At 52.0% G+C, this 12910-nt stretch overlaps 1 protein-coding gene across 3 annotated transcripts in view; it reads right to left on the bottom strand.

Annotated features, from left to right (window-relative positions):
- The window catches only part of SEL1L (SEL1L adaptor subunit of ERAD E3 ubiquitin ligase), a 132917-nt gene that overhangs the window by 63212 nt on the left and 56795 nt on the right, over window positions 1–12910 (bottom strand). For all 3 annotated transcript variants that reach the window (XM_029597721.1, XM_029597720.1, XM_029597722.1), the window contains exon 10: window positions 12081–12235. In XM_029597721.1, coding sequence (XP_029453581.1) covers window positions 12081–12235 — 155 coding nt within the window. The remainder of the gene's footprint in view (window positions 1–12080; window positions 12236–12910) is intronic.

Genomic DNA, 12910 nt, shown 5'->3' on the forward strand with positions numbered 1-12910 from the left:
CAGCTAAGGATCCTCTGTGCTTATCCCAGGCTTTACCCCTCACTCCCTCCCACAGCCAAGGATCCTTTGTGCTTATCCAAGGCTTTACCCCTCACAGCTAAGGATCCTTTGTGCTTATCCAAGGCTTTACCCCTCACTCCCTCACAGCTAAGGATCCTCTGTGCTTATCCCAGGCTTTACCCCTCACTCCCTCACAGCTAAGGATCCTCTGTGCTTATCCCAGGCTTTACCCCTCACTCCCTCACAGCTAAGGATCCTTTGTGCTTATCCAAGGCTTTACCCCTCACTCCCTCACAGCTAAGGATCCTTTGTGCTTATCCAAGGCTTTACCCCTCACTCCCTCACAGCTAAGGATCCTCTGTGCTTATCCCAGGCTTTATCCCTCACTCCCCCACAGCTAAGGATCCCCTGTGCTTATCCCAGGCTTTACCTCTCACTCCCCCACAGCTAAGGATCCTCTGTGCTTATCCCAGGCTTTACCCCTCACTCCCCCACAGCTAAGGATCCTCTGTGCTTATCCCAGCCTTTACCCCTCACTCCCTCACAGCTAAGGATCCTCTGTGCTTATCCCAGGCTTTACCCCTCACTCCCTCCCACAGCTAAGGATCCTTTGTGCTTATCCAAGGCTTTACCCCTCACTCCCTCACAGCTAAGGATCCTCTGTGCTTATCCCAGGCTTTACCCCTCACTCCCTCACAGCTAAGGATCCTTTGTGCTTATCCAAGGCTTTACCCCTCACTCCCTCACAGCTAAGGATCCTCTGTGCTTATCCCAGGCTTTACCCCTCACTCCCCCACAGCTAAGGATCCTCTGTGCTTATCCCAGCCTTTACCCCTCACTCCCTCACAGCTAAGGATCCTCTGTGCTTATCCCAGCCTTTACCCCTCACTCCCTCACAGCTAAGGATCCTTTGTGCTTATCCAAGGCTTTACCCCTCACTCCCTCACAGCTAAGGATCCTCTGTGCTTATCCCAGGCTTTACCCCTCACTCCCTCACAGCTAAGGATCCTTTGTGCTTATCCAAGGCTTTACCCCTCACTCCCCCACAGCTAAGGATCCTCTGTGCTTATCCCAGCCTTTACCCCTCACTCCCTCACAGCTAAGGATCCTCTGTGCTTATCCCAGGCTTTACCCCTCACTCCCTCACAGCTAAGGATCCTTTGTGCTTATCCAAGGCTTTACCTCTCACTCCCCCACAGCTAAGGATCCTCTGTGCTTATCCCAGGCTTTACCTCTCACTCCCCCACAGCTAAGGATCCTCTGTGCTTATCCCAGGCTTTACCCCTCACTCCCCCACAGCTAAGGATCCTCTGTGCTTATCCCAGGCTTTACCTCTCACTCCCCCACAGCTAAGGATCCTCTGTGCTTATCCCAGGCTTTACCTCTCACTCCCCCACAGCTAAGGATCCTCTGTGCTTATCCCAGGCTTTATCCCTCACTCCCCTCACAGCTAAGGATCCTCTGTGCTTATCCCAGGCTTTACCCCTCACTCCCTCACAGCTAAGGATCCTCTGTGCTTATCCCAGGCTTTACCCCTCACAGCTAAGGATCCTCTGTGCTCATCCCAGGCTTTATCCCTCACTCCCCTCACAGCTAAGGATCCTCTGTGCTTATCCCAGGCTTTACCTCTCACTCCCTCACAGCTAAGGATCCTCTGTGCTTATCCCCGGCTTTACCCCTCACTCCCCCCCACAGCTAAGGATCCTCTGTGCTTATCCCAGGCTTTACCCCTCACTCCCCCACAGCTAAGGATCCTCTGTGCTTATCCCAGGCTTTACCCCTCACAGCTAAGGATCTTCTGTGCTCATCCCGGGCTTTATCCCTCCCTCCCCCACAGCTAAGGATCCTCTGTGCTTATCCCAGGCTTTACCCCTCACAGCTAAGGATCCTCTGTGCTTATCCCAGGCCTTACCCCTCACTCCCTCACAGCTAAGGATCCTTTGTGCTTATCCCAGGCTTTACCCCTCACTCCCCCACAGCTAAGGATCCTCTGTGCTCATCCCATGCTTTACCCCTCACTCCCTCACAGCTAAGGATCCTCTGTGCTTATCCCAGGCTTTACCCCTCACTCCCCCACAGCTAAGGATCCTCTGTGCTTATCCCAGGCTTTACACCTCACTCCCTCACAGCTAAGGATCCTCTGTGCTTATCCCAGGCTTTACACCTCACTCCCTCACAGCTAAGGATCCTCTGTGCTCATCCCATGCTTTACCCCTCACTCCCCCACAGCTAAGGATCCTCTGTGCTTATCCCAGGCTTTACCCCTCACAGCTAAGGATCCTCTGTGCTCATCCCAGGCTTTATCCCTCCCTCCCCCACAGCTAAGGATCCTCTGTGCTTATCCCAGGCTTTACCTCTCACTGTCCCACAGCTAAGGATCCTCTGTGCTTATCCCAGGCTTTACCCCTCACTCCCTCACAGCTAAGGATCCTCTGTGCTCATCCCAGGCTTTATCCCTCCCTCCCCCACAGCTAAGGATCCTCTGTGCTTATCCCAGGCTTTACCTCTCACTGTCCCACAGCTAAGGATCCTCTGTGCTTATCCCAGGCTTTACCCCTCACTCCCTCACAGCTAAGGATCCTCTGTGCTCATCCCAGGCTTTACCTCTCACTCCCTCACAGCTAAGGATCCTCTGTGCTCATCCCAGGCTTTATCCCTCCCTCCCCCACAGCTAAGGATCCTCTGTGCTTATCCCAGGCTTTACCTCTCACTGTCCCACAGCTAAGGATCCTCTGTGCTTATCCCAGGCTTTACCCCTCACACCGACAGCATTAAGGATCCTCAGTGTCCCGCAGGTAAGGACCTTCTATGTATATCCCAAGCTCTCTTGAATTCAGAATCTGTTAGTTCCTGTACATTCGGAGAACAATTTTCAAAGCCATTTACCTAGATAAAAAAGGTTTGGATGAAAATTGCTCTCCTCAGCTCACCCTTGCCCTCAGAAAACTACTCGGAGCCCCAAGAGCTGAGGGGAAGATTGCTGACAGCTTCCCTGGCCGGCCTTAAAAGACCCGATCCCTCCTGCACCTCTCCTTACCTCAGCACTGAAGATTGTCAGTCAGCCGCAGTGAAAACAGCTTTTTTTTTTTTTAAATTAAACTTTACCAAGACACAGAGAAAAGCTGTTGCAGGAGACAAGAGAGCAGGTGTAGCAAAATCGGTGGTGGGTAGCCAGGAACCCCTGGTCATCAAACACCGAACTGTGGTGGGCGAAACCCTGACAGGAATATCCAATTCCCCGGACGCCCGGCTTCTACTGAGGGATGGCCCACGAAAGCGCCTAACACCTCAGGAAGCGACAGTAAACAAAAAAATTAAATTCAACGTAACTAAATAAAAAATATAACTAAAGACTGCAGGTGTGCATCTGTACCACGTGCTGGAGTCAGAGAAATACTGAGGGACTGCAGGTGGCACTCTCGCTATGTAGCAGTGCCCAAAGTTCTAATTGTTCTCTGACTCCACCTGCTGGTAGGGATACACAACCCACTTCTCTGGACTGATCTGGGTATGTTCAGGAAATCCAAATTGCTTTCACAAGCAAAAAGGACCACTGTGTAAGCACAATATCCCACTGACCATGCATAACATTATACTGCTTTAGAGAGTTTAACAGAGGAAAGCAGTGAGGCAGCAACAAAGGGCTGCAGTGACTAATTTGTAAAGGAAAATTAGTTTCTTACCTGATAATTTTCGTTCCTGTAGTACCAAGGATCAGTCCAGGACACCTGGGTTGTGACTCCGCACCAGTAGATGGAGACAGACTAAAACTTGTGGGCGGAGCATATATGCCCCTGTGCCAGTCACAGCCCCTCAGTCATACGTAATGTCAAAGTAGAAAAGCCATAAGGCAACCATAGCTAACCATACAAACTTGCTATTTAAACGGAAAAAAATTCCAACACCCCTACAGGAACCAGACTCTCCAACCGGGAGAACGAATAAACAAGGGGTCAGCGCACTGAAAACAATAATGAGCGGACTCTCCGTTACTATAGCGCAGCACTGTGGGCGGGATCCTGGACTGATCCTTGGTACTACAGGAACGAAAATTATCAGGTAAGAAACTAATTTTCCTTTCCCTGTACGTACCAGGATCAGTCCAGGACACCTGGGATGTACCAGAGCTAACTTACCAAGGGTGGGAAGCAGAGAGTCCCGCTCGGAGTACCCTCTCTCCAAAACCCCCAGCTTCAGGAGCTTGAACATCCAACCGGTAATGTTTAATGAAGGTATGCAACGACTTCCAGGTAGCCGCCCTGCAAATCTCTTGAGGCGACACCTGAGTAGATTCCGCCCAAGACGCAGCGTGAGACCGCGTCGAATGAGCCCGAAGACCCACCGGCGGCGATTTTCCGCACAGAATGTACGCGGAACCAATGGCTTCCTTGAGCCAACGGGCAATGGTTGTGCGGGACGCCGCAGAACCTTTCTTTGGGCCCGAAGTCAACACAAACAGATGATCAGTCACCCGAAACGGGTTGGTAACCTCAAGATAGCGAAGAAGGGACCTCCGCACATCTAGCTTTCTCAAGTCTCTCGTTTTCGGGTCCGAAGACTCCCCAACCGCGAAGCGGGGAGTTTCAATCGATTGATTCAAATGGAAAGCCGACACGACCTTAGGAAGAAAGGAAGGAACCGTCCGCAAGGAAACCCCGGAATCGGAGATGCGCAAGAAGGGCTCCCTACAGGACAATGCCTGTAATTCCGAAACACGACGGGCCGACGCAATCGCCACCAGGAATACAGTTTTTAACGTGAGATCCTTGAGCGTAGAACGTTTCAGGGGCTCAAACGGCGCGGAACATAAGGCAGAGAGCACCCAGTTGAGGTTCCAAGACGGGCAAGGGAGGCGCAAAGGAGGACGGAGGTGTTTAGCCCCCCGAAGAAAACGGGAGATATCCGGGTGAAGAGCCAGAGAGACTCCCCGGACCTTACCTCGCAAACACCCAAGCGCCGCCACTTGAACCCGAAGGGAATTGCACACTAAGCCTTTGGCGAGCCCCGCCTGGAGAAACGCCAAAATATCGGAAATAGAAGCGGAAGTGGGATCCAGACCCCGCTCCACGCACCATTCCTCAAAGACGACCCAGACCCGAACATAAGCTAGGGATGTAGACTGCTTTCTGGATCTCAGCAACGTAGCAACGACCGCATCAGAGTAGCCTTTTCTTTTCAAGCGATACCTCTCAAAAGCCATGCCGCGAGACAGAAGTGATCCGCATCCTCCAAACAGACGGGGCCCTGCCGAAGAAGCCCCACGAACCCCTGAAGTCGAAGGGGTGCAGCCACCGACAACTGGACTAAGTCCGCAAACCAGGGACGGCGCGGCCACTCCGGCGCCACCATGATCACGTTGGACGGGTGCAATTCTATGCGCCGCAGAATCTTGCCGATCATGGGCCACGGTGGGAACACATACAGAAGCACTCCCCGCCGGCCAGGGAAGCACCAACGCATCGACTCCCTCTGCGCCCCTTTCGCGACGTCGACTGTAAAATCTCGGAGCCTTTGCGTTGTGCCACGTGGCCATCAGATCCATGTGGGGCATTCCCCAAGTCTTGCAGATGAAGAGAAACGCCTCGTCCGCCAGCTCCCACTCTCCGGGATCCAGGCGGTGACGGCTGAGAAAATCCGCCTGTACGTTGTCGACTCCTGCGATGTGGGACGCAGCGAGATGGCTGAGATGCCGCTCTGCCCAGAGCATCAAGAGCCGCGCCTCCTCCGCCACTAGAGGACTTCTTGTCCCGCCCTGGCGATTGATGTAAGCCACGGTGGTAGCGTTGTCCGACAATACCCGGACCGCCCGTCCGCGTACTAGGGGTAGAAAGGCATGCAGCGCCAGAAGGACCGCTCTGGTCTCCAGCCGGTTGATAGACCACCGGGTCTGCGACTCTGACCACAGACCCTGAACCGACTTCCCTTGGCCCACTGCCCCCCAGCCGGAAAGACTGGCATCCGTGGACACCACCGTCCAGTCGGGCACCATAAGGGACACGCCACAGGAGAGATGTGTGGAATCCAGCCACCAGCTCAGGCTGGATCGCGCCTTCCCCTCGAGAGGTAGAGGTAGATAGAACTCCTCTGAAACTGGTTTCCAGCAGGAAAGCAATGAGGACTGCAGCGGCCGTAGATGAGCGAACGCCCAAGGGACTAACGCCAGCGTGGATGCCATAGATCCCAGAACCGTCAGGTAATCGCAGACTCGTGGCCGGTGTAGTGACAGAAGACGTAGTACCTGAGACTGCAGTTTGCATATTCGTTCCTGAGAGAGAATCACCTTGCCTCGTTTCGTGTCGAAAAGGGCTCCAAGATACTCCAAGGACTGAGAAGGTTCGAGATGACTCTTGTTGTAGTTGACCACCCAGCCCAGGGACTGCAAGAGCTGTAACACCCTGGCCACCGCCTGCCGACACAGACTGAGACTTCGCCCGGATCAGCCAATCGTCGAGGTAAGGGTGAACCAGCAGGCCTTCCCGTCGCAACTGCGCCGCTACGACCACCATCACTTTCGTGAATGTCCGAGGCGCTGTCGCCAGGCCGAACGGGAGCGCCCGGAACTGGAAGTGCCTGCCCAGAATGCAAAACCGCAGGAACTGCTGATACGCTGGATGGATGCCCACATGAAGGTTTGCTTCTGTGAGATCTAGGGACGCCAGGAATTCGCCGGGGCGCACTGATGCGATCACGGAACGAATGGTTTCCATCTTGAAATGAGGGACCCGAAGGCATCTGTTGACTCCCTTCAGATCCAGAATGGGGCGGAAAGAGCCGTCTTTCTTGGGGACTATGAAGTAAATGGAGTAACGGCCCTTGCCGTACTGATTGGCCGGAACCGGAGAGATGGCTCCCAAGCTTTCTAGTCTTTGGATGGTGTCTAGCACCGCCGCCTTCTTCTTGGGATCCTTGCAGGGTGAGACCAGAAATTTGTCCGCTGGGATGCGAGCAAAATCTAACTCGTAGCCGTGTCTTATCACGTCGAGGACCCACTGATCCGACGTCATGCTGGCCCATTCCTCGAGGAAGAAGGAGAGACGCGCCCCCACGTTTGGAACAACGTGCCGAGGACGCGAGGAGGGATGGGCCGGCCGAACTTCATTGTGAAGGCTTGGACCCCGCACCAGACGGAGCCCCTCCTTGCCGGCCAAAACGTTTGCCCCGAAAGGACTGCTGCCACTGAACGTTCCGCGAGGACGACGGTCTATACGTGGGTCCAGAGGATCTTTGCGGTCTGGACTTCCTGGGCCCCCGGAACCGGGCTCTTCCTGAGAAGGAAGATCGCGGCCGGGCCCTATCCTCCGGCAGCTTAAACGCTCGATTCTCACCCAGGGAAACCATCAAATCGTCTAACTCCTTGCCGAATAGCAATTTCCCCTTAAATGGCAATGCCCCGAGGTGAGCCTTGGAAGAGCCATCCGCTGCCCAGTTGCGCAGCCAAAGAAGACGCCGCGCCGACACCGCTGCCACCATGGAGCGAGCTGAGGTGCGCAAAAGATCATGGAGAGCATCAGCCCCATAGGCAATGGCCGCCTCCAACCTGTCTGCTTGAGAAGCCTCCTCTGCAGAGAGATCCGCATTCGCCTGAAGGACTTGAGCCCAGCGCAGACTAGCCCGCATAGCAAAATTCATGCAAATGGCGGCCCGCACTCCTAGGGCAGAAACCTCGAAAATCTTTTTGAGTTGAACCTCCAACTTCCGGTCTTGAATATCCCGGAGGGTTGCTCCCGTGACCGGGATGGTAGACCTCTTCGTGACAGCGGACACCGCCGAATCCACCTTTGGAAGCCGGAGGAGCTCCAGCGCGTCCTCCGGCAAAGGGTAAAGCTTGTCCATGGCTTTGCTGACCTTCAGACCCAACTCCTGAGTATCCCATTCCTTGAAGAGGATATCCGTGGCCGAAAAATGAAAAGGAAAAGCGACCGCCGGCCCTGTGAGCCCGAGCAGAACGGGATCCATATTTGCCTCCTGGCGGACCACCACCGGAGGGGCTTCAATCCCCAACTCCTGGAGAATGGCCGGGATAAGCGGCGACAGTTCCTCCCTACGGAACAAACGCACCACCTTGGGGTCATCCCCGTCGACGGCCTGTGCTCCTTTCCCTGTACTGGGCTGCGCGGAGCCATCTGACGCTGCCGTCCCGGCTCGGGCTCCTCAGAGGCCTCCGTGTCCGCCCCGGCGGATTCTTCGGACTCAGAGTCCTGCGGCACCCCTCGCGGAAGCCGCTTGCTCCGGTCCGCGCCCTGGGCGACCTTCGCCGCCCTCCTGGCCGGCTTCTTCTTCGGCGGGGACCAGTGGACCCGCGCACGCGCGAGGCGTCCCCCCGGCTGTGCTTACTTCGCCTATATCGGAGCACCTTGCGCAGCAAAAGCACCAAAACCTCTGAGAACTCGCCTGAATCCGAGGAATCGTTTTCCGAAGTCCCCCGGGACCGGGGCCCCTCCGAGGGGCCCTCCCCCGCCGCGGGGATAGCTCAGGGGGCAAGACCGAGGCCCCCCACCGTCTCGCGCAAGACTACCCGGCCGGTGGACAAGATGGCCGCCACTCCCGCAGAAATCGGGAAAGGATCAGAAGGCCTGTCAGGGGCTCCCCCCACCTGCGACGGCGATCGTGCCACCCGGGAACGGGCCCCCCGAGGTGCCCCCGATGATCCCTCGTCTCCCGGGACGCAGTCCGAGTAAAGGCCGTCCCGGGAGAGACGCGCGCACGCCGAGCCGCAGGCCCTGCACTGCGAGCCGCGCGGCATGGCTGAAACCGCGGGAAAGAAAAGTACACGCCGAAAAACAATGAGGGACGCTGAAAAAAATTAGAAAATCACCGCGGCAGAAAACGGCAACCTCCCTGCCGACGATGCCCCCCCCTTGAGCGGAACGGAGCGCAACGCCAGGAAACGGAGAGCCGACAGAAAATAAAAATAAAACACTTTTTTTTTTTTTTAACAGAAAAAAACGCTGTCCCTGGTACTGAAAAGCCCTATGTCCTGCAGGGGTGAGTGAACCGGGCTCCCCGGTGTCACCCCTGACGCTGCTACTAGACCAGCCGGGTCCTCGACCCTAGCAGCGGCCTCAACCTGGGGAGGGTAGTCCCCTCAGGACCTCTCAACTCCCCAGGGAGGCAGGGCAACCGGGACTAAACTAAACAATTAAACAAACCTCAATTTGCAGAAAAAAACCCAAATAGGCCTAATAGAAAATAAAAGCCAAAAGCGAACCTGACAACAAAACCAGAATCAGGCCCGACAGGGCTGTGACCAGACCTGCACCACCTACTGGAGACAGAGTAAGACTGAGGGGCTGTGACTGGCACAGGGGCATATATGCTCCGCCCACAAGTTTTAGTCTGTCTCCATCTACTGGTGCGGAGTCACAACCCAGGTGTCCTGGACTGATCCTGGTACGTACAGGGAAACAGGGAATATCTGTTCTCCATCCCCTCCCACCCACGCCCTAACAGGAGACATTATCAGACCCCCCCCCCCACCCCTCAAGAAACCATGCCTTGAGCCTAATCTTTTAAATGACTGCCCCTTTGCTTGCTTTTTTTGGGGGAAAATAATTGAAGAGGCCGTTTCTTTACAATTTAGGGATTTCTTAGGAGGACGCTGATATCCCTCATTGGTGGCAGTCAGGATTTTGCTCAGGCTACAGCAGAGTCTGGTATTTATTTATTTATTTGCTTTTATATACTGACATTCATTGGAGTACATCACATCGGTTCACATTATAACAGATGTAACAGTATGACAGGGGAGTCTTACTATTTATACATTACTGGGCTTGGTTCATTTTCATGTTCAGGCAGACAAGGGCTTCACTAAATCCAGGGGAAACTCTGGGGATTGGGTTTGAGGGGGGCTAGGGGTCAGCCAGCTTTGTTTCTACTTACCGACACAGGACCTAGCTACGGTGATTCATGCATTGGTAAAGCAGAGATGCTTACCTGTAACAGGTGTTCCCTTAGCCCAGCAGGATGCTAGTCCTCACACATGGGTGACATCGTCCGATGAAGCTCGGCACGGAAACTTATGTCAAAGGTTCTGGAACTTTGACTGGCACACTGAGCATGCCCAGCACGGCACTTATCTGTGCGTCCACGCAGGGTCCCCCCCTTCAGTTTTGTAACATAGAATTACAAAAAAAATAAAAACATAGGAGATATCCAACTCCGTGGGGAGGTGGGCGGGATTCCTGAGGATTAACATCCTGCTGTCCTAGGAGAACACCTGCTACAGGTACGCAACTCTGCTTTCTCCTAGGACAAGCAGGATGGTGGTGCTCACATGGTGAATGCATAGCTACAGGCTATCCCTGAACAACAGCCAAGACCAACCAGCACCTAACCAGGTGCCAACGGGCACAATACCACAGATACTGCTGGTAACAGAGGAAGACCACCTGAAATTTAAAAAAAAAAAAAGGGCCCTTGGCAGGACATACATTCATCCGATGATGTCACCCATGGGTGAGGACTGCCATCCTGCTTGTTGTAGGAGAACGTCAAAAATTCAGTGTGCTGCGGCAGTCAAAAAAGAAAACAATGTTGGGAATTGGAAAGCGAATGGTGAACAAAATGGAAAATGTCATAATGCCTCTGTATCGCTCCATGGTGAGACCGCACCTTGAATACTGTGTACAATTCTGGTCGCCGCATCTCAAAAAAAGATATAATTGCGATGGAGAAGGTACAGAGAAGAGCAACCAAAATGATAAAGGGGATGGAACAGCTCCCCTATGAGGAAAGGCTGAAGAGGTTAGGACTTTTCAGCTTGGAGAAGAGACGGCTGAGGGGGGATATGATAGAGGTGTTTAAAATCATGAGAGGTCTAGAACGGGTAGATGTGAATCGGTTATTTACCCTTTCAGATAATAGAAGGACTAGGGGGCACTCCATGAAGTTAGCATGGGGCACATTTAAAACTAATCAGAGAAAGTTCTTTTTTACTCAACGCACAATTAAACTCTGGAATTTGTTGCCAGAGGATGTGGTTAGTGCAGTTAGTGTAGCTGGGTTTAAAAAAAGGATTGGATAAGTTCTTGGAGGAGAAGTCCATTACCTGCTATTAAGTTCACTTAGAGAATAGCCACTGCTATTACTAGCAGCGGTAACATGAATAGACAGTGTTTGGATACTTGCCAGGTTCTTATGGCCTGGATTGGCCTCTTTTGGCAACAGGATGCTGGGCTTGACGCACCCTTGGTCTGACCCAGTATGGCATGTTCTTATTGACCGTGAGACTCCTTATAACAGAGTTTACCACCAAATCTGTTGTGCAGTCTTGAGTTTCTCCAGAATACAGCAATCAGATTTCTAATAGTGTCCAAACTTGAAGATCATATTACAGGGTTCTGGAGAAGCTGCACTGACTGCCTGTTCCGTTTACAACTCGGTTCAAGATTCTTTACGTTATCTACAAGCGTTTAAACAAAGTTGGTCCACAGTATCTTGCATTATATGCCTGCGAGACCATTACGATCCTCTCAAAGTGAATTGTCGCAGGTACCCCCCTCCTCCTTCTCCATCTGTAATTAAATTGGAATCTATCCATTGCGCTGCATTTGCCTATTTTGCACGAATTATGTGGAACATGGTGCCATTAGATTTTCGTTTTCAGCCTAATTAGTTTTTAAATGCTAACAAAGAAATGGTTGTTTAGGAAAGACCTCTCAGGGTGACAGGTTTTATATCACTCTGCTCAGTCCAGCTGTTCAATGTGTATCATTTAGCACTGAATTGTTTGTTGTGTTTGCTTTAATTACTTTGTATTATCATAGTGTTATAAACAGTTTTGGGAGGTTTACATGAAGCAGAATATCAAACTTGATTTAAATAATGGGGGGGGGGGGGGGGGGGATGGGGCAATGGATGAATCCATTTGCATGCAAATAAAAACTAGTTCATCACTGCTATGCATAACTAGTCTCTTATGTTTAAAAACTATTAAGGAGAGGAAGATGAGGAGACAGAATGGCATCATGATTATATTCCCATACGTACAATTTTGCATAACTAGTTTATGCTTTCATAATGTCTGCTCTCAAATATAGTTGGGTTTTTTTTAAAGAAAGAATATGCAATGACTTTACTTGTGCTTGTACATCTCCTTTCTCAGCCAGAAACTGGTAATACTGAATCAAATCTTCCTCCAGCATGCCACCGGCCACACCTGGATTCTCCACCTCATCTGCCAGGCGAATCCTTTGAACAACAGTCCCTCCCGTAAGGGATATATCACTAGCAACTGCAGAAGGACAAGCAAGACCACAGAGCATCAGCAACACAAATTCATGTCCATCATCATGCAAGCAAGAGCATTCTGGTACCATCCCCCCCCCCCTATACAGAGAGGAACACTTCACATTATCTGTGCATGTTCTGGCCGGCAAATCTACAATACCTTGTTTTCTACTGGGTCCCAGGGAGTTACTATGCTTTGCTCAAGATCACACAGAGAGCAGTTCTTGCATTAATATCCTAGGACTTCTCTTGATTTATAGTCCAATACGCTCATTACTAGACCATGCTTCCTCATTACGCTGATCCCATGGGATCAAAATTGGGCCCACGCTCAATAATGAGTCAGAAAGACAGCCCGCAATGTTTGTGCTTATTTCGGTTTCCTCAAAATAGCTGAATCAACCTTTCATCCTCTCAAGGCAGATAAAATGAGGAGCCATTAGAAGCGGATAGTAATAATTGTTCCATCTGTTAAACTCTTTAGACCGACACCCTACTTAAGGATACAAAGATTAAATTATGCTTTGTCAGGAGTTACTGCATTTCCTATAATTTTACTTATTTATTCAGTTTCTGTAGCATTCTGTGTGTCTTTGGATTCTAGAGTGGATTATGAATCAGTTCAAAATATGCTTTTTCTGCAAAGAGAACACTGCTCTATATAAAGACAAGTGCCACT

Source organism: Rhinatrema bivittatum, chromosome 4, assembly GCF_901001135.1.
Source record: "Rhinatrema bivittatum chromosome 4, aRhiBiv1.1, whole genome shotgun sequence".
Taxonomy (NCBI): Eukaryota; Metazoa; Chordata; class Amphibia; order Gymnophiona; family Rhinatrematidae; genus Rhinatrema; species Rhinatrema bivittatum.